The sequence below is a fragment of the Leptonychotes weddellii genome, chromosome 5 (genome assembly GCF_054177405.1).
Source record: "Leptonychotes weddellii isolate Sample4059 chromosome 5, ASM5417740v2, whole genome shotgun sequence".
In the NCBI taxonomy this organism is placed as follows: domain Eukaryota; kingdom Metazoa; phylum Chordata; class Mammalia; order Carnivora; family Phocidae; genus Leptonychotes; species Leptonychotes weddellii.
The window spans coordinates 68,396,290-68,422,514 of NC_138373.1; the positions used below are offsets into that span (position 1 = coordinate 68,396,290).

A 26,225-nucleotide genomic window follows, 5' to 3' on the forward strand; every position below is an offset into this window, starting at 1 on the left:
TGGGAATGTTTAAGATCTACTCTCTTAGTAACTTTCAAATATACACTACTACAGCAACTGTAGTCACTATGCTATACATTGCATCCCCAGGACTTGTTTTTATTTGTTTTATATGTATATTATGAATCTGGCCACCTTCATGAACATCCTAGATTTTGTTAGATGATAATGTGCAAATAAGATTTTTGCTCTCCTGATATTTCTTACTTTGTTCTTATTGTATCAATTAAAATCACCCCCCAAAATGCTGAAACACGATGGTGACAGCAGTCATATGTTTGTTTTATTCTTTAATTTTTTCTGACAACGTATTCTTATTTTAACATTTTTAAATCAGGAGCAAATGGTGACCGAATTATGTAACATTTATTTTCAGCAACTAAGATATATCATATATATCCAAATATAAGGCAACTCTGAATATAAAATAATTTTCCGTATTTCCACTAAGAAAGAAACTAGAAAATCTTTTTGGTCAACCTGAATATATTTTAACTTTAAGGAATTTACACTGCAACACTACCCATTATGTAAGTCATTAATTTACACACCTAAATAAGATGGCATATTACATAAATGTATTAACTTAGAAATACTGCTCCACCTCTCTCAAATTCTTCCCACACAATAAACCAGTCTCTTTATCTTCACTGCAGCTATACTGTGAAGCCTCCAGTTTTCTGGAGCATAGCATAATACTTTGCCTGTAACTTGTGTCTTGAGGTAAAATTTGCAGTGACAAGCATCATAAATAATATTAGGACAGCTGTTGGGGCACTTGGGTGGCTCAGTCAGTTGAGTGTCTGACTCTTTTTAAAGATTTTTTTGTTTTGTTTTGCTTTTCAACAGAGAGACACAGCGAGAGAGGGAACACCAGCAGTGGGGAGTGGGAGAAGGAGAAGCAGGCTCCCAGCTGAGCAAGGAGCCCGACGTGAGGCTCGATCCCAGGACCCTGGGATCATGACCTGAGCCGAAGGCAGACGCTTAACCGACTGAGTCACCCAGGTGCCCGAGTGTCTGACTCTTGATTTCAGCTCAGGTCATGCATGATCTCAGGGTCATGGGATTGAGCCTCACAGCAGGCTCTGCACTCGGTGAGGAGTCTACTTGAGATTCTGTTCCTCTCCCTCTGCCCCTCTCTAGTCCTGCTCTCTCTCTCTAAAATAAATAAATAAATCTTAAAAAATACTAGGACAGCTGGATTTTTTTTTTTTTTTGCTTTTGTCTTACAGGTTTATATTCATGTAATCTTTGTATTAACTCCTTAAAATGATCTTTAAGCAAGTTGTTTACAATGACATACAGCACCTGGAATAGTCAAGTTGTTCTCCTAAGAATAAGGACCAAATCTATGTTTAACTTCTTGGCTTTTATTTTAAAACCAATTCTGTCAGATACTGTCTATAAACATTTCCAACTACATATACTACTTTAAGGTCCTTACAGACGCATGTGTTTTCATGTTTTATTTTATTCCATTAACATTTTTTTTTGGTTATTGTTCAAAATAAAGGACAGTGAAAGCCTGTAATATAGAAGTATGATAAAGGTTTAAATATATGCTGATTTCCTTCCTTATTAAGGGAAAGGGGAAAATCTGAGGAAAAAAATTCCATTATATATGGGCATATGATTACCTCTCTCACCCCATGCTTACATCAAGATTTGGACTCAAACAGTTCTTCTATGAACCTTATATTCACTTATTTATGTTCTAGCTAAACTGAACTAAAAGGTTTGTTTCTGTCTTAAATTTTTCTACCTTTGTGCTTTTTCTCTTGCTTACACTGTCCCTCCCACTTCCCTTTTGGTCTAGAATATTCTTTTTTCTTACATCTGAGTTTAATGTATAATCAGAGTCCAGTTTAAATGCTATCTCTTGGGATGCCTGGGTGGCTCAGTTGTTAAGTGTCTGCCTTTGGCTCAGGTCATGATCCCAGGCTCCTGGGATTGAGCCCTGCATCAGGCTCCCTGCTTGGCGGGAAGCCTGCTTTTCCCTCTCCCACTCCCTCTTCTTGTGTTCCCTCTCTCGCTGTGTCTTTCTCTGTCAAATAAATAAAATCTTAAAAAAAAAAAAATGCTATCGCTTTCATAAAGCCTTCTTGATATCCTCCCTCCCTGCATGAAAGTGATGTAATTTACCTCTTTTTATGTCATAAATGGGATGTAGTTAACCGGTGAGTTGTGGAGTTAGGCAACTTGGATTTAAATTGTTTCTACCTCTCATAAGTTGTGTAAGCTTGGATAAATTACTCTTTTCCAGATTTTATCTCAGCCTTCCCATCTGCACAATGAAAATAGTAACAGTATACTTATAGGGTTCATATAAGAATTAAATAAAAATATAGGCAAAGTGCTTTGCACATTGAATATAATCTTACCTACTACACTTATTTGTTTTTTTTATGTTTAAAGATTTTTTTTATTTATTTGACAGAGACACAGCGAGAGAGGGAACACAGTAGGGGGAGTGGGAGAGGGAAAAGCAGGCTTCCCACTGAGCAGGGAGCCCGATGAGGGGCCTGATCCCAGGACCCTGGGATCATGACCTGAGCCAAAGGCAGATGCTTAACGACTGAGCCACCCAGGCGCCCCACACTTATTTGTTTTGTAGGAGTTGACAGATATGTTTACTAGATTATTTAGGCTCCTCTGAAAGTAATGATATCTGATCGGTCCATCTTGATAGACCCTTTGGAAGAAATTATTAAGTAAGCTGGGTTACGGCCTATATGGCATATGGCAAAGAAATACTAAGTTTTCTAGTAGGAGGAAGCTATTTTTTGGTACCTCATTAAGATACAGCATAGCACTGGAAAGGACTCTTGATAAAAAACATGAAAAAAGCAATCCCTTATTGGTTACATTCCAGAAACCCATGAAATAAAATAAATTTTAGCTAAAGTACTTTTCTTTCCTCACTCTAATAAAATTAGAGATACAGTTTCCTAAGATGGGGTTGGAAACTGATAGTATGTAAAGTGAAACTCACCTCTAAAAATAAACACCTGGGGCGCCTGGGTGGCCCAGTTGGTTAAGTGTCTGCCTTCAGCTCAGGTTGTGATCCCAGAGTTCTGGGATCGAGCCCCAAACTGGGCTCCCTGCTCAGCAGGAACCCTGCTTCTCCCTCTCCCTCTGCCTACCCATATAGTACAAAGGGCTTACAACCTTTTTAAAAATATACATGAAACCTCAGTAGCTGAAACAAATAAATGCAGCTTCTTGAGCACCTCTGCAGAATCAGAAGTCCCTGTAGAACCTTAATACCAAAAAACCCTCACTATTCTAGAAATGTTGAATTCTGACTTGTAGTTTTTAGTTCTATCCATTTACTGGCTATGTAATCCTGAAAAAGTGAAGTATTCTAGACTGCATATATTTATGTAAATTGAGGGCTCAGTTTTATGGTTCTACTCAAATACCATCCTATATTTAAAATAATTCACAAAATAAAACTATCTTAAAAAAGCATCACTGACACATAAATTTTGTATTATATATAGCAATAGCCACATTTACATTTTTTTCCCAGAAGAGTCAACTAATTCTTTTAGCCTGACCTTTATGGAATTGCCCTCCTTTACCACCACATTGCCCTCCTTTACCCCCACATATTTTTCTTACCAATGAACTAGTATCTTTATTTGCTAGTAAGTATACATATATATGCCCACATATAAGATATATAAGAAATTCCTTTGGAAAAGGAAAAACAGAGCACACACTTAAATTTGCTCAGTTTATTAGTGTTGGCCTGTGTCCAAAGATAAACAAACGAGGACAGTGGTATCCATGATAGTGCTTCTGTCCTCAAACATCTTTATGTAACTTTTAATTTGTATTCTATTTTTTAAGTTGGCTTCGTGTCTACCATGGAGTCAATGCAGGGCTTGAACTTACAGCCCTGAGATCAAGACCTGAGCTGAGATCAAGAGTCAGATGCTTAACTGAATGAGCTACCCAGGGGCCCCTTAGTTTGTATTCTTATTAGGGATTATTAATAACAATTAAAATAGAATTTGTTAAGGTTGGCAAAAATATGACTACTCAAATTTAACTATAATTATATACAGATTCTGCTACTTCTCTGAAAGAACAAAAGCAAGACAAAGCAAATTCTAGAAGACAGGGCTGTTGGGTCACCAAATAAATGAACATATAACCAAACTAATCCTGTACAAGGAACATTTAATCTTAAACTAGAATCAAATGACTGTATGATCACATGCTGGACTAGAAGGAGACTATTTTGTAATAAGAATTAAAAGTGTTGTTTAAAAAAATTAATAGAGAAACTAATTTATGATTTGGTGGTTGGAAGACACACTTCGTAGGGAACTATCAATGAAATAGTTCATCAGGAAGTTTTTATGACACATGTAGTGACTATAGATTTTATTTGAAACAGTTAATAAATATTCAATAGTACCAAAAAAGCATTATTCCCATGCAAATAATTACTATTAACTAATATCAGTACTGAACTACAGATGTTTAATTTTAGAATTAGTAGTTCTGCTGTTGAATACATCAACACTGTACTAATTTTTTGAGCTCCTTGAACCCTGGGGATTATATTCCCCAAACCAAAAGTTTAAGCAATGTTTAAAAAGTTCCTAAAGTAGTTGTTCAGCTTCTCTTAGCATAAAATCTTATATCCCATCCCACAGATTAGAAATAATTAAATAGGAGTTTAGCATTAGTAGAGTCAAATACAATGAAAGCAATGGCAAAATGCTCATAGAAGGGTAAGTCACAAATATAAAAACAAAATTGATATTCTCTGTATTGTTAAATTATGTGTAGAATCATCTATTTCAGATGGCAGATGAATAATTTATCAGTTAACAATGATTCCTTTGAATTTCAATGCTATGTCTAATTTAGTAGTTTAAAAATACATTAAACAAAAAAGATTTTCTAAAATCTTTTTAGAAACACAAGAACACAAGAAATGTTATGCCTCTTGATTTTTCTTTCAAAAACATAGCAAGCCTTTATTTACATCAGGAATCTAATTCATGAGAAGATGTTAAACAGTGTTTTGGCTACTGTTAATCCATAAAATGTAGCAATGAGTTGTTCTCACCTGCTGAGAATGTTGTATGGGTAGGGAAGATGGAACCCCTGTTAAGCTACTTGAGGATGGTTGACCCTGGCTTTGCCCCTGTGCCTGAAGGAAAGAAGTGAATACAACAAATTAGCGAAGCACTACGTAAGTATATAGAGAGGTCAGGCTTTTGCAATAAATATTTAAACTCCTGAAAGTGTGCTTGAGCAAAATAAAGTATTAGCTTGATTAAGTATGTATGGGAGAGACCACTGGGGCATCTTTTGTAAGAAAAGGTTAGAGAAGGATTACATCACAGAGCATATTCTGATCCCACACAAAAACCACTGATGGTTAAAACCTACTACTGCTGTGCTCCAGCTATAATTTTACCTGGCCAAAATACTAAAATTCATAATAAAATTCTTACTGAAAATATAATAATTAGGAAAATAGTAGTATGACTACCGATGTGAAAAAATTCCATATCTGAACAATTGAAGACAAAAGGGTATTTGATAATGCTAATTTGGTTCCTTTTGCTACTTCTTTGTAGGGCCATGGTGACTTTTACCAAAAATGTAAAAAACCTGTTATTTGCCCTCCCAGGGATCATTTGGTTGTCACAACTGAGGGAGGTGACTGCTATAGACATCTAATGATTAGAAGCCAAGGATGCTGTTAACATCCTGCAACACAGAACCACAACCCACAACAAAGAATTATCCAACCTAAAATATCAGTAGTGATGAATTTGAGAAACCCTGACCTAGAAGTTGTCTAAGTTAAGATAAATGAGAAAGTGAGAAATGAATACAGGATTTTATATAGTAAGGTAAGGAAATGAAAAGGCCCACCACCTTTGGTGTTCCATTTCAGTCTAGAGGGGTTTCTCTAAAGCTTACTTGGATCTGACATCACATTCTACTCATCTTAACTACTACTAAGTATACATTCTTCCTGCAGTAGGTTTGTAAATTAACCACCTGATATTTCACTTTGGAATGTTTAAAGAAGAATGGCTGGCAGTGCATTAGGATTTACAGTACAGGCTAACAACTACTGCATTAACATGAGTACCCTGCATGCAGTGTAATTTTATACCATGCAGCATAATTTTCAAGTTTCTGGATCTTTTTGCTTCTTAGAACTATTCTAAATAACTGATATTTTATGTACACTTTTGGGGTAGTTTATTCCCCTTATGAGGGAAGAACATAGGAAGGAAGTATCAAGAACATATAATACTTTGTAAGAGTGGAAAATTTAGAAGATCCAAATGATGCCTTGAATATATAATTGGAAAGACTCCTATATTGATTTTGTTAAGATTTATATATTTGATAAAATATATGGAATATATGAAATAGTTAATACTGACTCCACTTGTTGAATTCTATTATGTTCATTACTTTGTCTTTATTCACAAGAGAGTACATACACCCATATATATAAATAACAAAATTTAATTTGTTGAGGAAGGAACCAAGGCCTGAGATATGTTTCTTAGCTTGCAACACATATCACAAATTCTTAAAGAACAAAACAAAAACAAAAACAAAAAACCCACCACCCACACTAGATTATAACTTTGTTGCTAAAAATTAGAATCAGTCAATTTTATGGATTAATATTTTATTTGGACATATACAGTGACTTGTTCAAATGATGCCATTTTAAAAGGCATTTTCATTTGTTCCTATATTCTTAAGATGTTTCCTTTCTGTCTTTCAAGATTCTTCCACACTTACGAAAATTTTGTGTATTCTTAATAGTCTTAAAAAAATTTCCCATTTTCCATTCTTTTCGTTTTACAGAAAAAAGAGGTTATCCTTTCTATTTTTTAAAAAACTAGTCATGTTTGTTCTAGGGAGAAAGAAATACTTCACATTAGCATTTATAAATAATCAATGAGGAGTTAACTCTACAGCCATTTACATTTTCACTACAAGTTGAAATTATTCTATGTACAAATAGAACTGATTTTGACGAGTGCTTAAAATTCTAGTTTTTGTGTTCTCTTTTTCAAGGGTTTGCGCACATTATAGGTAAACGAGGCAGCTTCTCTCTCATATTTTGTTCTTATATACAAGTAGTTTATAATCCCCCCCCAAAAGGAGAAACTCTACTAATAAAATTAAAAATAATCCTTATAAATGGAAAGGAGGGATAGAAAACTTAAATGTAATGATGCATAGTAGGGTAGTTTAAAAGAACTGTGGAAGTTTTCCTATAACCTGTGGATGGAGTGCAGATCCTCCTGAAGAAAATGAGGCAGATAAAACCTGCTGAGATGTGGTTCCTTGGGGGAAACAGAAGAAAAGTGGGGATTCTTGGAACACTGTCTGAGGCAGACGGATAAAGGGTAACGAGACGTCAGAGCCAAAAGGTGCAGCTGCTCCCCCTGTAGGGGGAGGTGACTGAAAATCACTGGGGTCTGAAGAAGTAATTTGTGAGGAATCACTGGAATATTCTGGGCTTCCTATTGGCCAGTTCTGTCCGATAGGCTCTACCACAGAAACGGTCAATTCTGGGGCATGGTAATTACGCTGTTCTTCAGTCACAGGCTGTAGGCGGCCGTGTAATCCAACTGATTGAGGAGGTGGTTCTTCCTGATTCAAGTCCACTGCAACCTGTCGATTTCGGTAAACATGCTGAGGTAAAACTCCTCCTCCTTCTCCTGAAGAGGAGCTTGGAGTGTGAACATGAAACTCAAATACACAATTGCTTCTCTCATTGTTACGAGTTAACACAGCGGGCGCAGAATGAGGAACAAAGACAGGGTGAAACTGCAAACGTGCAGCATCTGTACTGATAGGTGCAGAAATACTAGAGAGGGGAGATCCTGGACTCAATCCAGAATCTAATCTTAACTTCTGAAGGTGTCCTACCAGGAAAGCCTGTCCAGATGGAAATTCAAAGACAGAACTTGAGGTAGGGCCCCCTTGTACTGGCTTCTGTTCAGGTATCTGTTTCATAGGACTTGACAGTACTGGTGAGTTGTATGGAATACCCTCATACTGTTCTGTCACCTGGGCCTGGTAAGCTAGATACACTGCTTCCTGAGGAATAAAATAGTGAGCTTCTTCTGGAAGTACTAGTCCAGGTCTATAGTCACCGTGAACTTGAGTTGGTTCAAACATAGGATGGACCTGTTTCTCACATGGCTCTCCAGTTATCCTACTGGCTGTAGTGCCCAACATAACTACGGCCTCTGGTGTCCAGTTAGTTGGGCTGCCACCAGGTGGAAGAAGATTTTGGCCAACAGTCCTCAGCAGGGGTTGGAAGTGGCGAGTTTGGGCTTCCAAGAAGGAGGTGCTCTTACGCCGCTGGGAAATGGCCACCTTCGGTGGACAGGTGGGAGGTGGTGAAAAAGAAACTGGACGTTCATGAATAGTTGGGAAAAATATCTGTGATTCTGGGTATGTTGGGGTCCCCCCACACGGATGCGCCATGGACTGAGGCTGTATCAACATGAATAAGACAAGTAATTCATACATTCATATGTGAAATTACAGTAAGACATGCAAAACTGGGTAGCTCTGTGTAACCGTATGAAATGGTTACACCAAATTTATAATTAATAAAGAAATAACAATGCTTATGGAAATTATGTGCATAGTAAAAATCCATTAAATACATCCAGGGTCAGTAAAATTAGTCTGTGGGACTCTTTGCGTTAGGTAAGAGCTGCTTTTCCACAACATCCTCTCTCAAAGGAAATGGAAGAACTTTCTAAGTGTCTATTCTGTTTTTACCCCCAATTAATATGCTCACTCTTAAGATTTAATGTAAATTACACGAGTGGAAAAAGAGTTAAAATAGTAAGAGTTAAGTGAAGACAATAAGACAATATAATCCCAACATTTTTAAAATGGAAGATACTTCAATTTAACCTGCAATACAAAGTTTTCCTATACTCTATCTTCTTATTATCTGGTGCTGTGCTAGAGGCTCCAGTGTTATTTTCTTATCAACTAATAGTATGCCTTCTAACTAGAAAAGAGGTATTTTTGGTGGACAGCAAAAAACACACTACTGACTACTGACAGTAATGTCCTTTTCCCATCTATCCCAAACTAGATGCAGTTAACTTTTGCTACATGAAACATGTTGCAGATGCCAAATCACTAAATGTCCACTTTTCTGATCCTAGTTAAGGGTTGAGTAATTTGGTGTTCAAATCAAGTGAAAAGGATACTATAATGAACACTGATTTAATAGCACTTTTTATTTAGAGGCAGTTCTAGACATAGACTCTAAATTTAGAATCCTACCTTGCCAAATGCAAACAGTGTACTTTCACGGACTCTTTTTAAAAAGAGTAGATTGGTTTCATTCTTTTAGTACGGATGGTCCCTATCAAATTAGTAAAATAGCTTAACTGTTACTTCTTCACAACAGCTAAAAGAGGGCCTTTATTTCAAACCAGAATGTTCCATTTTACTGTTTATTCAAGGAGAATGCCAAAGCCATAAAATACTATATAGTTACTCACTCTCTTAAGTAAAAATCTGCAGATATTGGTATTACTGTATCAGAATAATAACTATATTCTCTATCTGGAAAAGCAGCAGCAAGGTCCCACAGTGTTTAATAAAACTTTAAAAGACAGATCTTTTATAGATATAAATGGGGCCTAAGAAAATCTTATGTACTACATGTGTATCTAATGTATTCATTAGGGTCAAGATCCCACCTTATTCAATCTAAGAAAAATTTCCACGAGGGAACATATGGCCTTTTAGTTTGCCAACCCATCATTTTAAACAGCTAACAAATTAAAAACCAACTTTCACTCTTTAATTACTCTTCACTATGGGGAAAAAATGGACTCATCCAGCTTCATGAATGTCTCTTTAGAATAAAGTGAAGAGAAAATATATTTGGGTTAATTTCTGATAAAGAGAAAATTTGCTTTTGATTAAGCCAACGAATTTAAAATGAAGTAGTATGTATTCCTCACTAATATATGAAAATGCAAGGATTTGTATAGGTCAGTTGGGGATAGGAGAATATAATGAAAGCTAAATTTTATTGTGTACATATTCATATGTGCCCAGGGTGTTATTAGCATTCTCTCTCACTACCTCCTTGCTTTTTTTTCCCCTCCTTAAAGCCTTGTAACAAAAAAGTTTTCTATAGGAAGAACAGGTATCCTAAAAGCATAATATATTACTAAGTGTAGTCCTTTTATTTATTTAATTTTTATTAAAATTCTTGATGCCTGGATGTATTCACTGGCAATAAATTTTCATTTGTCAGGAAGTTTATGGTTACATACAGTACTGACAAAGAGGGAAGGCAGGCTGGAGCGTCGGTGCTTGCGCTGAGAGGCAGAGTGCATAGGCAGGACACTCTCCAATGCTTTAGAAAGCTTTTCGGCAAAAGTTTCCTCAGGGGCAATCCGAAGGAGGGAAGGAGAAAGAGGTGCAGACAGCACTGGTGGTGGGGTGGAAGGAGCACTGGGAGAGATGCGGGACAGAGAGGGAACAGCAGAAAGATGGGGAACACAAACCGACATGCTACGGCCACGACGAGGCTAAACAGAAAACAAACACATACATGAAAACACAGTACTTTGAAAACAAAATAACCAAATGTACAATGAAAATAGGGCATAGCTGACATAAAGAAGTGTTCCATCCTCCCCCAATCCCACAAATCCAATTTTTTTGAAGAGAGGTATAATTCCACAAAGCACAACTGGCCGATCACAACTATTCTCTCTATACTGTTGGTCAAGTACAGGGTATCAACAACCATGATAATGATCAATTCTCTTCCTAAATATTCTGAAATAACATCAATTGTTATGAATGTATGAATAAGAATGGCCGACTGACTGAGGTAGTAGAACAGGGAATACAATGAACATTGGCTTGCAGTTTTCTGCAAACTTATTATTATAAGGTGTAGAAGACTTTATGACTGGATTACTTTGCAGGAACTCTGGAAACCTCAGAAAACCTTTTTCAATTCTATTTTAGAAGGCATCAGACTAAAAAAAGTTGTTGGCTCAGAGTATTTTATTTATTCCACTTCCTATTTTTATCTGTAGAGGGTAGAAAGTCATTTTCTAGTAGGAAAAGCATTAGTTTTCTAGAGGTAATGAGCGATAGATATAGACACATTCTGTAGTTTTACTAAAGTAGTGAATGGAAAATTATCTTAAATGTGAATCTCTAAAGAGTAACTTTAACAATTTTTCGGCATATGAGAGATTCAACTTAGGTTTATAAAGTCTGAGGCACCTTAACATAAAAATTTTAATATAGCTACAAAAAAGCAGTACACCTAATACTGTAAGGTTATCCTGAGCAAACTCGTTATTTTCCTTTAGGTATTGTGAACTGTGTCACTAATCATGTTTTCTTTTCCAAAATTGGCTGCACAGAATGCTTTGAGCCAAATTTGTGGCTCAAATACCAGTAGCAAGTACGAAAGTATCAGTATACTTATCGTACTTAGTTCATTCCTGGTTCTATTTTTCTCCACCCTTGTTTCTTTTTTACTCTAATTTTTCTATATTCCACATTGATATATTATTGTAAGCCACAATAAATTCTTTCTGGAATAAGAAAGAAATGGAATCATAAGATTAAAAAAATCCTCAATATTTGATAACTCTTTTCATGCTACCTCCACAGAAAATTAAAAGGCAAGGCCGTCATTAACAGTCCTCTAGAGCATCAATAAATACAGGATGTTTGTGGCTCAAATATTTAAAATCTTCACGATCATTCTATTTCCTTTTCTAAAATACAGACACCAGTGATAAGGGAAGCCAAGAGATTAGTTTTTAAAAAATCTAGTTATTATGATCCACAAAAAATCAATTAGAACAATAGTAGAAACGGATATGAATGCTGACAAATAATATGTCAGAACAAAGAAATACATCTACATAGTTTTTATAAGTTCTTCTACCCTACCTAATTATTTTAAAGGTCAGAAAAGTAGACTGTTAAAACAGTGTATTAGTAGTTTGTATTACTGTGGCCATTCATCTCAAGACTGATGAATGGGACTCTGAAACATAAAAACATCTTTTATTTCAAGCTGTAGGATAAAAGAACAGAGCAAGCAGAAATATTTTCTTGAGAAAGATTTTCATTTAATGAAGAGAAGTTCCGTAACACTCAGATTTAAAAGCTTTCTGAGAAAGAAAAAAATCTATCTGCTTAAAGATCTCACTAAACAAGTGCTATACAGTGACCAGTTGTTCTCCAATTCTTTCCTGAGGCAGATGATGTACTTTATTTATCTCTGAAGACTTCACGGAGGGTCAACAAAAGAAATAGGGTATTACCTGAGATCTATTTTAACATTTTCTATATGAGAAGCAAAAATGGCTAATGTAAAAGATGGGGCTATGTGTGTGTGTGTTTATGTATATATAAATGCATAAAATATTTCAAGAAATAATCTCCGTAAGTTGATTCTGAAAATAAATCTGTAATAAAACAATTCCAAATAAAAAGAAAAAGCAAATGAATGTATACTGGGGAAGGAATTTGTGTCCAACACAGACTTTAAGGCAGGAACACGCATAGCAACTAATGGTTAACTAAACACAAGCGCTAAATTAAATGGTCATACAAATAAAGGATTCCTTCACTCTGAAGTACTCACATGCAGCATTCTATAATGGTTTGAACGTCTTACCTTTGTTTTATACAGTAAGAAATCTTACAAAAAATGCTCAGTAATCTTTTAGTAAGTAAGCTTTTGAAAAGTCTCCTTGTGCCCACCTCCAAATCATCTGTATGTCCAACTAATGCTGTTTTGAACAGTTTCAACTCTAAAGTGCTAAAGAGAGCATTACCTTTAATCAAATGCAGATTAGTCTAAATCTTGTACATAGTTTCTTCACATACGAATTTTAGCTAATTCTCACACAGTAATGTTTATGTCCTAGCCTGCCAGAACTACTCTAATTGTACTCCTATTTCCTTCAGAAATATACCATTTACACTTTCTACTTCAGACTCATGTTATTACTTGGATAGTACAAAGAATATGAATTTAACATACATCTATTGGCTCTCATTATAGGCTTACACTCTTTTATGCAGTTACTTACCACACTTGAGGGTGGATAGACCCCATGGGGCTGAGACTGTGCTTGGACAACAGAAGCTGTATGCCCTGGGAGTGTGCCAGTACAATGTGCCTGTTCATGCTGGGACCCATATGAAACTGTCTGTTGGCTGCTCACTCGAGATTCTGTGAAGACAGAAGATCCTTGACCACTGTCAACCGTTCCATCAGCTGAAGGAGAAATAAATTGTCACAAAACAGAGAGACAAATCACAAAAGGGAAGTTTATATTTTCCCATCACAAACCCATGACTTTAGGGTTAATTAGTATTTTCTTCGCAAAGACCTGACCTAAATAAAACATGAATACTAGTTTTTAACTAAGTAGATTTCTATGCTTAAAAACACGAAGGATCCATATGGCAAAAAAGGATGTCTTAAAAAAAACAAACAAACAAACCTTCATGGCTATCATAGAATCTTATTACCTGAAGAATAAGGGAAATAAAATGGAATGCAGTAAGCCATCAGTCTTAACTTTGGAGACCAGTGCATTCTTTGTATTAAGCAGATAGTTCAATAAAAAACTAACAACCTCATTCATTTCTAGTTTGTATGTTATTCAGCATTGCTAAAAAAAAGCTGAACCAGACTAACAGGTTCAATTACAAATAGGTAAGATAAACTTGTTCATTTTTCATTATTAGTTACATTTCATTTTATTTATTTTTGTAGATTTTAAGTTTTTAAAAAAGTTTGTAATTAAATCCCAGTTAGTTAACATACAGTGTAATACTAGTTTCATGATTACATTTTATTTTAAGGAACTATGAAAAGTAAAAATCTACAAATTGGAACTTCCAAGATGTTGGAACCTGTAAAATTATTTTATATCCTGATCACATTTCCTTACTGTTCTGTCCTTCTAGTCTATTAGTGATGGATGTTAGAATAGAAACAAAAAGTAGATGGTGATCATTTCAATTTTTTTTTTAAGATTTTACTTATTTGACAGAGAGAGACACAGCAAGAGAGGGAACACAAGCAGGGGGAGTGGGAGAGGGAGAAGCAGGCTCCCCACTGAGCAGGGAGCCCAATGCGGGGCTCGATCCCAGGACCCTGGGATCATGACCTGAGCTGAAGGCAGATGCTTAATGACTGAGCCACCCAGGCGCCCCTCAAATTTCTTATTATATGGTGAATTCATGTTTCAAACCAAGAGGCCAGTGCAAAATGATGAACAAGAAGATGAGAAGTCAATTAGGAGTATCCTTAGCATACTTGTGCACTTCCCAAAATACTTACACAACACAGATATACTAGTTTGTTGGTACTGTAGTTGTTGATGTTGATCTGCCTCAGGTTCTTCAGGTTCTACTTGCGTAGAAACTGAAGCTGAAGTGGTAGAAGCAGTAGGCATGCCAGTGCTGGCAGACGGGATCTGTTTGACTCCTGCCTGGGAAGTACTTGATTGCTGTTCTACCTGCTGTTTGAGACTGCTCTCTTCCTGCTTTCTTTTTTCTTGCTCCTCCCGCACCAACTGCCGCTGTTCTCGTTTCCTCTTAATTAATGACACTCTATCTTTGATGGCTTTTGCCATGGTCTTGTGATCACCTTCACAGACATACCCAGACTCTACCTACAGGATAAAAGAGTGCATTAGGAAGCAGTACGATATCAAAAGAAAACAAACCAAATATAAAACAAAAAAGGCACCTTTGGGGAAAAAGTAGGAAGAAAGGGGAAGAGAAAGACCTCTCCAATGACTGGTCTTAACCAAACTGTGAAATTACTTGTCTGTATTATGCATTTCTCAACCTTTTTTGTAGATACTTACGGGATGGGTGCCATCATCTTTGTAGAAACTCAAGGTAGAAACTTTGTAGAAACTCAAGGTAGTTATACCTTCACTTCTTACAACAATAAAACAATAAGGCTCCTTTTATTCTAGTCACTCTATTTCCTGCTCACATGTAACTATTAATATTAACCTGTGTTGTTTTTACTTCTTTTCCCTAGGCAACAACTTAACCAGATAAAACAATTGTGATCAATACATGAAAGTTAAAAAAACATACACACACAAATCTCTAAAGGTATAAAAAACTACCAATTAAAATAAGTATCTCTTTCATACCCAACCCCTTCTCAGAGGCAACTTCTACTGAATAGTTCTTAGAAATTCTAGTAGAGATATTCTATGAGTATCTCTGCATATTAACTGGCTATTTTAAGCACTATCGCAAGCATAAAATTGGTGAAGTCTTTCTTTTCTGAAAAGTCACCTTTTGGATATACTTCATAAAGTGATTCATCAAAGGCTGCCTACTAATAACTGATCTTGAAAACTCCCTCAAAGTAAAAACAATTCATTATGTATTTATAGAGTGTATCCAAATGACTCATCAAATGTATCGATATTTAGAAAATATAACTTGTCATTCTAACTCAATAGGTTTATATAAATTAGGAGTCATTCAACCTCATAGACTTTCACATTACTTCAGGATGCATTCTAGATCTACCCAGCCATCCATCTATCCATCCTTACATATCTACATGTACATATCTTTTCCTCAATTACAAATAACTTTTAGGGCCATTAATCAACACAATTTTCTATCAATGAGATCTGCCATCCACACTGCTTCATAAACTTTTTTGCTCAACAATATGTTTATAAATATACATAAATTTTTAAATGATGGATCAATGCTAATTTACCATTTTTTAAATTTAAATTCAACTTAATTAACATATAGTGTATTATTAGTTTCAGAGGTAGAATTCAGAGATTCATCAGTGGCATATAACACCCACTGCTCATTCCAACAAATGCCCTCCTTAATGCCCATCACCCGGTTACCCCATCCCTCCACCCACCTCCCCTCCAGCAACCCTGTTTGTTTTCCATAATTGAGTCTCTTATGGTTTGTCTCCCTCTGTTTCCATCTTATTTTTCCTTCCCTTTCCCTATGTTCATCAGTTTTGTTTCTTAAATTCCACATAAGAGTGAAATCTTTGTGATATTTGTCCTTCTCTGACTTATTTTGCTTAGCATAATACCCTTTAGTTCCATCCATGTTAATTTACCATTTCTTGAGCAACATCTTCTGGCACATCTCTTTCCAAGTCAAAGGAAAACTCAATAGCTTCATTGTCTTTGTATTTTCCCTTTAATTTCTTAATATCTTCAATACGTAGCCATAATTTAATGGCTATCTTTTCTCCATCATCTTCTTCTGCCAATTCTACCCGTACCCCTGTTTCCTCCTGGAAGAAGGCATGGTTCAAAAGGTCTTTGATAGAATATCTTCCAAAGAGAGGGAAATGAAACAAAAACAAAACAAAATGACATTAGATTGAAAACATAATTTTCAAGTGTGGCTGATAACTGTTATGCTTGGAATAATAAAGACTGTAAAAAAAACCAAGTTTATAACTCATTTCTACATTGCTCCATGTGAACAGTGATTATAGTTTTACTCTCAAGTTATACAACATCATTTATAAATAAGAGCTAAAAGCGATACTTTTTAATCTAAGTGATCTAATCTCATATTAGTTAACAATGTACTAACAATGGCAAGTAATATACAGAATGTCATAGCTTCAAAATACCACATAATTTATGTAGAATTTATAGTTAACAAATACTCCTCTTATTTATGATCCCATCTGATCCTTGACCAACATCCAATGAGATATTATTTCCTGATTATTAGGAAACAAAGGCTCAGAGAGGGTGAAAATCTTGCTCATGGTTATAAGCCTCAAATGGTTGAATCAAAATTTGAAAATAAGTTTTTTGATTTCTAGTTCTTTACCTTCTACTATAACTTTATTTACCACAATAAATTCTCTCAATTCCTTGTTCAACAATTTGTGTACTAGGCAAGAAGTCTGAATGTGGAATAATCTTCTTTAGATAAATGGTTTCAAAATACCAGTAATCTAGTAAACTGTACCATCCAAAAAGAAACAGAGTAATATGTTCTAAGACTGGAAACAAATACTCCTTTGTTTATAGTAAAAAAAGTTCTTAGATAAGGGACTCTCCTTTCCAAACACTGTATATAAAATTAGAAACCCAAACTAAATTTCTACTAAACAGCCTTAAAGATAAATAACAAAGTTATGAAAAGAGTAGGAGACCGGAGAAGTGAAGATACGGAATTCTTTAATTTGGTTGATATACCTGATTGCTCACATTCTTCAGGAGGTAGATTATGCTCAACTTACAATTTATATTTATACTGGCTGGTCTACTTTTTCTTTTTTGGAGGGTGAGGGGGGATGGTGTGGGTAGATTATTTTTCAAAAACAGACACTGGATCTTTGCCATGCCTAACGGGTGATGAATCAGCTATATGACAGATCAGATACTTGCCACTCCTCTGAGAAAAGTCCTATTAGTACAAATGACTAAGCCAAATCTCCTCCTAAGCTTTGGGCAAAGTTGTCTCTTTTTACTGAAAGGAATGCTGATGTTTTGCTCTTCAAAATTATGGCACAATGACAGCAAATCAAGATGTGTAGCTGAGCTTATTTTAAAGAGCCAAGATTTTATTTCACCTTTTAGAATTCAACGGGTAAAGAATTAGGTACAGATCTGTTGGTCAGAGAGAGACTGAACCCTACTGAATTTTATAAATCATGTTGATGCTTTGTAAGTAGTTTATGTTTTAGAAGTAGTTCTCACTGAATACAGCACTATGTTTAAGGTGGTTCTGGTTCACTTGAACTCTACCATACCATATTTTTACAATATTTCACTCTATCAAATCTCAATACTATCTTAAATGGACAAAACTCTTTAAGATTTTTTTTAAAAATTTATTTTATTTTTTAAGTAATCTCTACACCCAACATGGGGGCTTGAATTCACCACCCCAAGATCAAGAGTAGCATGCTCTACTGACTGAGCTAGCCAGGCACTCCCAGAACTCTACTTTTAAAGATATTACATGACATAAATAGAGAGAGACACAAGTGAAGTACTGAATACACTTCAGATTGAGTATTGTATTTAGAGCATATCATTACATTTTACGTTTTTAAGCAACACCTAAGTCAAAAGTGGCAACTTACCTTTCATCTTTGTTTTGCCGTATGCATCCTTCAATAATTTCCTTCACTTCAGGAATTGCTACTTTGTCAAAACTGGCTGGCTTCACTCCCTGAGAAACATAAAAATAGTAACAAAAACACATTAATAAAGGCAGGTTCTTTGAACTTTGATTTTGAATTGCCTCTTAAGGTTCTATTAGATTAGCCTCTCACCATCCTGGCTTTTTTCTGATTTGCCTACAGGAGCTGGTCCATTGCAGGGTCAGAGTTGGGTAGTAGCAATTTAGCTCCCACAAGAAAACAACAAGAAATAGTCAGATAGCGCGGTCACTTACTTCCATGGCCTCCATATGTAGGTAAGGAAAAATTGAGGCTGTTGTCATATCTTCTGCTGTGTTTCAGGTAAAGGAAGTTACTGGCTAAAGAGAAGGGCCAAATGTTCTAAAAGGTTAGATCTTTTGTGCAGACTTGTTCCCTAACACATTAATCAACGCAGTATTTAACAATGAATCCATGAATGGGCATGGATTCACATGCTTAGTTTGGCAGGTATTCTATTATCATAGTACTCTAACAACCTCAACAAGTATAAGAGTTAAGGATTTGGATTGGTTTAGCCTGATAACAGAAGAACAAATTGTCTTGTACATATGAAACATAAAATGAAAAGTGATATATCAGATCCATATAAAAGACAAGATTTCTAATTAATTTCAGAAGAAATCTCAATACCGCTATTATATGTAATACTATGTAGTATCCTAGCAGTATTTTAGAATCTTCATAAGTGTAAATTTTTTGCAAATAAAAATTTCAGCAATGTGTGGAAAATATATGTAAGATGTAACAAAATACTCCTAAAAGGTGATATGGAGAAAACATCTCATTTTCTCTTCCCACCTTGTCTAAGTAACCACATGGAGCAGCTGCACTAATATACTGCCCAAGTGGCACTGTAAGTCTCTAAACACATAAAACACAGGGAATGGAAAATGAGGGAGAGGGACTAGAAAAGTTAGAATATAGTATATAAAGTTTAATCATCTATAGTCTCAGTGACAAGACAGATTAAAACAGAATTAATGATAATAATTTGATAAATCACAGGAATGCATGTAACTTCTCATAGATTGAAATGAAATGCATCAAATGGTTACCACTAAAAAGTCTTTAAATATTGGAGTTGTGATGGGATAATTCTCATCAATTACTCAACTGCATTATTAAAAACTCCTGATTTGGAGGAGTCTATCTCTACCTCTGGGGCTAACTTTCTACACCAAAGAAGTGTCAGCAGGGCTGACCCTAAAAGTTAAATCCATGTATTTAAAAAGGTTAGTTTCTAAGTACTGACTAAAAGGTCACAATCTTCCTCAATCTTCTTATTTTTCAAATCCAGCTAAGTTTTCCCAACTGGTCTTTGTCTTCATATAATAATTCTAATGAGAACAAGAAAATAATGCTGCTGAAGCAAAAGGCTGCTTTAATTGAGCAAGCTGGTATGGTATTTCAAACTAAGGCTTTAGAAAATAGGAACTGTTTTAAGAAAAATGAATGACGTACTCTAAAAGTTCTCTGGTAGTAGAAACACTAGAGATTTTGTTTTTTGTTTGTTTTTAATGTTCAACAATAAACATGTAAAACTGTAGAAAAGCAAACTTTAAAGATGCTATTTATAAACATAATGTGAAGAACAACCTAAAATACTTTACATTAAGTTTGTAGAACATTCACTATTGACAGAAAATTATCTGAAAGAATGTTCTTTGGTAAAATTAGACACTTAATATATATTTGGCCTTTGCATGTAAAGACAATTCAAATATTACAGGAAAATGGCTAAAGAAAATATAGAATATGATTAGGAGAAATGCTTCTTCTATAAACATATATATTTTAGGGGTATGTAGTTTGGTCCTCAGGCAGTAAAACTACATATTAATAAGACACACATGCACTGATTATATTAGAAGACTCTTCTGTTCCAATTTAGCACAGGCATCTTGGAAAGATGATTTCAGATTCCTTGTCTAGCAAATGGGGATAATATCTGTACAACTTACCATCCTATATTCACAGCAGCTGAAATCAGATGTAGTATCTAGACTGAAAGCTCTCTGAATTAAGTTTGCTGACCCAAGGTCACTTTTGAATTCAGAGGCAATCACCAAAGATAATAAAGCTTAGGGTTAAAAGGAAGCAAAGAATTCTCTTGAAAAATAATCACCAAGATCTACAGTGAACCTACTTTTATCCTTTGTTACCCTTAAAAATAAGTAATACTCTTGTTAATCCTACCCATGGAAACATATTCACATTCACTACTCTACAAATAGGAATTCCTACTTACAAACAGAAATACTAGCTGAACAAATGAGCTATATAATGTCGTAATAGCAAACCAGCAACTGTGAATCGTGTAACATCTTGAATCTACTAGGTTAAGCTGCTTTCTCAACCTATTCAAGATTCAAATATAGAAAATTCCATACCAATGCTATATAACATTGTGATGCCACTGCCAACTTAAAAAACATATTACAGGTGCCAAGGTAGCCAATAAAATTGAGATATAACATACCAGCAGCTGGTATTAAAAGATTAATGCGGCTTACTGTTACCCACTTAGATAATGAAAAAGGTAGAAGAAATTTCAGCTACCAGTCAGCTACCATCAAGAAGCCAGGATTATCAAAATATCTAGCAGAAGTATTCTGAATCATTTGAGAAGCAAGAATATATGGGGATTGTATACTGTAAGTGACCCCCAAAATGTAAAAATGAGCATGAAACCTCACTAACCCTGAAAGTGACCTACAGAAAAGTCACCTGGGACATATAATAAAAAGCTGCTTAAAATAAAAAAGTACAGAGGCGCCTGGGTGGCTCACTCGTTAGGTGGCTGCCTTCGGCTCAGTTCATGATCCCAGGGTCCTGGGATTGAGCCCCACATCGGGCTCCCTGCTCCGCGGGAAGCCTGCTTCTCCCTCTCCCACTCTCCCCGCTTGTGTTCCCTCTCTTGCTGTGTCTCTCTCTGTCAAATAAATAAAATCTTTAAAAAAATTAAAAATAAAAATAAAATAAACAAGTACAGGTTTTGACACATTCATCACACCTATAGGTTTCTTAAGAAATGAAAGAACTCAATATATTTAAAAATATTTTTGGTAACTGATGATTTTTTAAGTTAAAAAATGATGTAGATTACTCTAAAACATGATTTTAAGCACCAGACAGAACAAAGTAATGATGAGAAAGTATTTTGATAATATAAAATTTTGTCTTCATCTGTTTCCCTTTTAGTTCATATACTTCAACAAAGACAATCAACTTAGAGCCTTTAAAATCCTAATGTTACCTCTTTCCTTTATTTCCTGATTTGACCCCACTAAGTACTATTCTAGTGCAGTTCTGACCAGTAAAGGCAAAGTTTTGCTCACTAGTTCTGAATGAGATTTAAAAACACAAAATCAGAAGAAAAGAGTACTAAGGTAGATAAATTGGGCTAATATTTTACACATAAGAAAAATCTGGTTAGAGACATACCCTCTTACTCCATTCTTCTACAGCCAGCAACTCACTGGCTCTAGAAATATTCTTGCTTACTTTTGTAATTCACAAGATCTCTCTTTAGGCAAACAGTGCTATGTTATGTTTTTTTGACATGGGAGAGTAGCATGTTTCCCTGCATTAAACAAAAGTACTTCTTGAGCATCGATTGTATATCCATTTACTTCAGAGTTTATACAAAATTATGTACTGTCTTTTTTTTTTTTTTTAAATTTTTATTTATTTATTCATGAGAGACAGAGAGAGAGAGAGAGAGAGAGGCAGAGGGAGAAGCAGGCTCCCAAGGAGCAGGGAGCCCGATGCGGGACTCGATCCCAGGACCCTGAGATCATGACCTGAGCCGAAGGCAGACGCTTAACCATCTGAGCCACCCAGGCACCCAAAATTATGTATTGTCTTAAAACAAAAACAAAGGCCACTTGTGTGCAATTTTAGAGTGGAAAGAAAGAAAGAAAAGAAAAAGGAAGGAAGGAAGGAAGGGAGGGAGGGAGGGAGGAAGGAAACAATTGTGGCTCCCCCCAAAGTCACACTAAGAGTTGATATGTTTATAAAATGTTGATTTGAACTAAGAAAAATGAAAAAGACATACATGCATTTTACAGACTTAGTTTTTCTTTTAATTCTATATACTTATGGCTTGCCAACTAATCTGCTGGAAAAATAAAAGTGAGTCATAATATAATATTCTCTGGTTCAATATTCTAGCTCTTAAAAACTGCCAGCACTTGCTTCTTAAAAGCTCAGGTTCAAATGTGTTAGGGTAACATTTATCTATACTTTCATAAAAGTAAAATCTTTCCTCACCATTTAGAATTGAGAAAAGCTTCCTTCTTCCTCATACAAAATGTAGTGGAAATTAACCACAAAAATTCAGGTATTTTAAAAAACATTCTAAAGTAAACAATTTAATATTGCTACATATATTACCAAATGGCTACAATACACCTTTTGTATATATCAGAAATTCTTACCCACCTCCTTTACACAATCCTTTTGAGGGCAGCAGCAGCAATGAGAATTTATGATGACAAACACTGAGCAAAAGTCTTTCTTTGTAAAATCCATCATAAAAGATTAAATAGACTTGTTACAGTCAGAGGAAAAGGGAGGAAATTGATAAGATGGAAATTAACAGTAAATTAGCCTACAGCATAAGCAAGGCAGACATCAAAGTCAAACTGAAGCATAGCTTCTTGTTTAACACTAGCCATGCTTCTCTAACTCTCAGACATGAGTTTAACTCTGCTCAGCCAATAATCTACTTATTCTAGATTGGCCCTTTAAACAAGCCTACATGCTGAACAGCAGGGAAACTGTTCCGCTACTGCTCCTCCTGCTTTTCCTCCAAAAGCAACAGATCCCGGAACAAGCAAAATGAGATTTTTACTTGGTCAAAGCTCCACCCATTATGTCCACAGGTTCTGCCTCCTTGACATCAAAACCCACACTAGAAATCTATTTATCTAAACAGTCCCTCACCCCTATCATGTTGTAACTGTGCTTTTAAAAGAAAATGGCTCAACAACCAAAATGTAAACTCTGAATATGTAGCCAAAAGAACACTGTCCAAGGAAATCACAATACCAGATTTGGGTTCTCAGGTGTACTTCTCATATATCAAGTGTGTGTGTGCAACCTGGGCCACATCCCTTAAACTCGCTTGAAAACTGTGCGTAACAGTTTACCTAAATTACCTAATTTAAATATTTACCTACTTTAAAAAGAGGTGATATTAAAGCCTTACTACTCTCTCATGGTACATTAAAAAAAATAAACAGCTGTGAATTAGTACACAGAATTGGTAAGAATTTACTCTTCCCCCTTCCCTTCTATTAAAAGCCTCAATATGCATTTATTTTTTAAAAAAGATTTTATTTATTTATTTGACAGAGAGAGAGAGACAGCCAGAGAGGGAATACAAGCAGGGGGAGTGGGAGAGGGAGAAGCAGGCTTCCTGCCTAGCAGGGAGCGCCATGCGGGGCTCAATCCCAGGATCCTGGGATCATGACCTGAGCCAAAGGCAGATGCTTAACCAACTGAGCCACCCAGGCGCCCCTCAATATGCATTTATAACTAAAGATATTTGCATTTGCCAGGAAGATCTCATGGACCCAAATAACTACTACTTTAGTGATTAAGGAAAGGTTTTTCTTCATGGCATTAACAAAGATGGGAGAAAAAGCACTTTTCAATGCACTGTCATTACGGGTAAAAGAATAAAGTCTATCCCTTGTAATGTGGTAAGCTGGAGTCCCCATCAAGACAGTGGGTATTAAGGCTTTAATTATTCAGTAACAGTAACATAAGATAAGGGCTTGGAAGCTATTTGGTAGGAATACTTCTAAAGGATAGAAATAACTATTTAAAAAAAATGACTACTAATTCTAACAAGCTATCTTTTTTTTTTTTTAAGATTTTATTTATTTATTTGACAGAGAGAGACACAGCGAGAGAGGGAACACAAGCAGGGGGAGTGGGAGAGGGAGAGGGAGAAGCAGGCTTCCCGCAGAGCTTGATCCCAGGACCCTGAGATCATGACCTGAGCCGAAGGCAGACGCTTAACCGACTGAGCCACCCAGGCGCCCCCTAACAAGCTATCTTAAAGTAGTTGCCACTGATTTCTGGTTCAACACAATTCATCACTACTAAGTAGGTAGTCTAGAATGTCAGGTCTTGGTCAGAAATACAATAATGTGGTCCAGCCTTACCTTTAACTTAAATGTTTGAGTAAGCCTGCTTAGGACTATGCTTAGCTAAATGAAAATGAAAGAGCTAGAAAACAGGTGATTTGTTGCTTGGCTTTTAAAACTGCTGGGCAACACACAAAACCACAGTGAGATCGGTTTTTTTGGACAAATGTATAATGTAGGCACAAATATCTAGATCTATAAAGACCAGTCTTTTCTATATATCAAAATAAGAATTTTCAACATATACAATAAAAATACCATTCACATATGGACAACAGTTTACACATCTAAGCTCTAATTCCTCTTAAAGTCAGTGCTTTTCTCTACATTTCCTCATTTCTTTCAATGGTATCATCTCTATTTCCATGATTTAGAATAGAAAACAGTCATTTTTAGATGCTTCTTCTCCCAAAATATTTAAGTACTATTATTCTCTATGAGCTCTTTAAACAAACATAAGAAAAGCAACTGGTAAACACTTCTGCTACTAGCACTCCTAACTGTCCCTCCAACAGTCAAATATCTCTGGCCAGGCAAAATTAGATTTTTACTAATTTCTTTGTTACTTCTCAAAATCATTGCTTCTTTTGCATAAAAACTGTGACCACCAAAGTCCAGATTATCAATACCTCACCTCTTTAAACTTAACCAATTTAAGATGGGTTTCACTGTTTCCATTCTCTCCATCTCCAATGTGTATTTTATATTATGGCCAGCTCAATCATCCAGCCTCACTTAATCATTTAACATTTAGCCATTTCCAGTCACTGGACATCATTTAACTCACATCACACTACTCAAAACTGGTTAAAAGTTCTCTATATCTAAAGATGGCCATGAGATCACAGATTTAGAAAGAATCTGAGTGAGAGTCCCTCCTTGTTCAAATGAGACAATTTTGGCCCAGAGAGATTAATGCCATCTCAAAGCGAGAATTAATTAATTCAACTGGCATCTATGGAGTATCTCGTCTAGCCTACTCATTATTAGATACCCGCCAGAAACACTGTATTATCTTCAGCACCCAGAATAAAATAGTAAGGGCCTTGCAATGGTAAAGCAAAATCTAGAAACCAGATCACACAATGCCTAGTTCAATGTTACTTCTAGTCCATGTTACAGTCCTTTTTAATTTCCTTAATCTAGTGTGAAAAACTCTCACAATCCAACTTCCACCTTCTTCTCTACTCTTATCTCCCCAAAGTAAGTCCAAATTGGTTACTTGTTCACCAAATACTTAGTGCACATTTTCACTGACAAGAGTACTCTTTCTACTCCCCCCTTTTTTAGCCACCTGAGTTCTACACTTCTTTCAAAGTATACCACAAATCATATATAATGAGAAGGCAGCAGCTACAAAGCATCTATATATGAATCTTTTGGCATGTTAGTTATTTATAAGATACCAGGACACTCATCATTGCTATAATGTACTTAAATATAGAAACTATCTCTCTACATCCCACTGGTTTTTAAGTCTATAGTCTAATGCCTTATGAATTATATATATCAACATTCAGTGAGTCTAAAAAACCCCAGCTTTTTGAGAAATTCTGAAATAAGGATTTTACAATTGTTCTTTAGTATCTAAAACATTAAGAATGATACCCAGAACTGTTTGTTTTAATATTAACAGTCTGATTAAGAACCTTTAATATTAATCAAATCACAGTATAATGGAATGCCTCTGAAAATCATGCAAAATGCTCCCAAGATAGAGCCCATGATACACAAAGTTTTCTTTTACGTGTAGAATCCAAATTTATTGGATTATAACAGGAATAAAATTTATAAAGGAACCA

At 35.5% G+C, this 26,225-nt stretch overlaps 1 protein-coding gene across 14 annotated transcripts in view; it reads right to left on the reverse strand.

The window, feature by feature from the left end:
* The window catches only part of WNK1 (WNK lysine deficient protein kinase 1), a 143,214-nt gene that overhangs the window by 31,223 nt on the left and 85,766 nt on the right, over positions 1-26,225 (reverse strand). For 9 of the 14 annotated variants that reach the window (XM_081820972.1, XM_081820971.1, XM_081820979.1 and 6 more), the window contains exons 5-9: positions 18,185-18,273; positions 16,187-16,406; positions 14,399-14,732; positions 13,137-13,324; positions 5,090-5,173 (exon numbers count right to left, since the gene is read on the reverse strand). In XM_081820972.1, the coding sequence (XP_081677098.1) occupies positions 5,090-5,173; positions 13,137-13,324; positions 14,399-14,732; positions 16,187-16,406; positions 18,185-18,273 (915 nt within the window). Of the gene's footprint in view, positions 1-5,089; positions 5,174-7,287; positions 8,515-13,136; positions 13,325-14,398; positions 14,733-16,186; positions 16,407-18,184; positions 18,274-26,225 lie in introns of all 14 variants that reach the window. The other 5 variants (XM_081820974.1, XM_081820983.1, XM_081820980.1 and 2 more) reach the window with 2 other exon arrangements.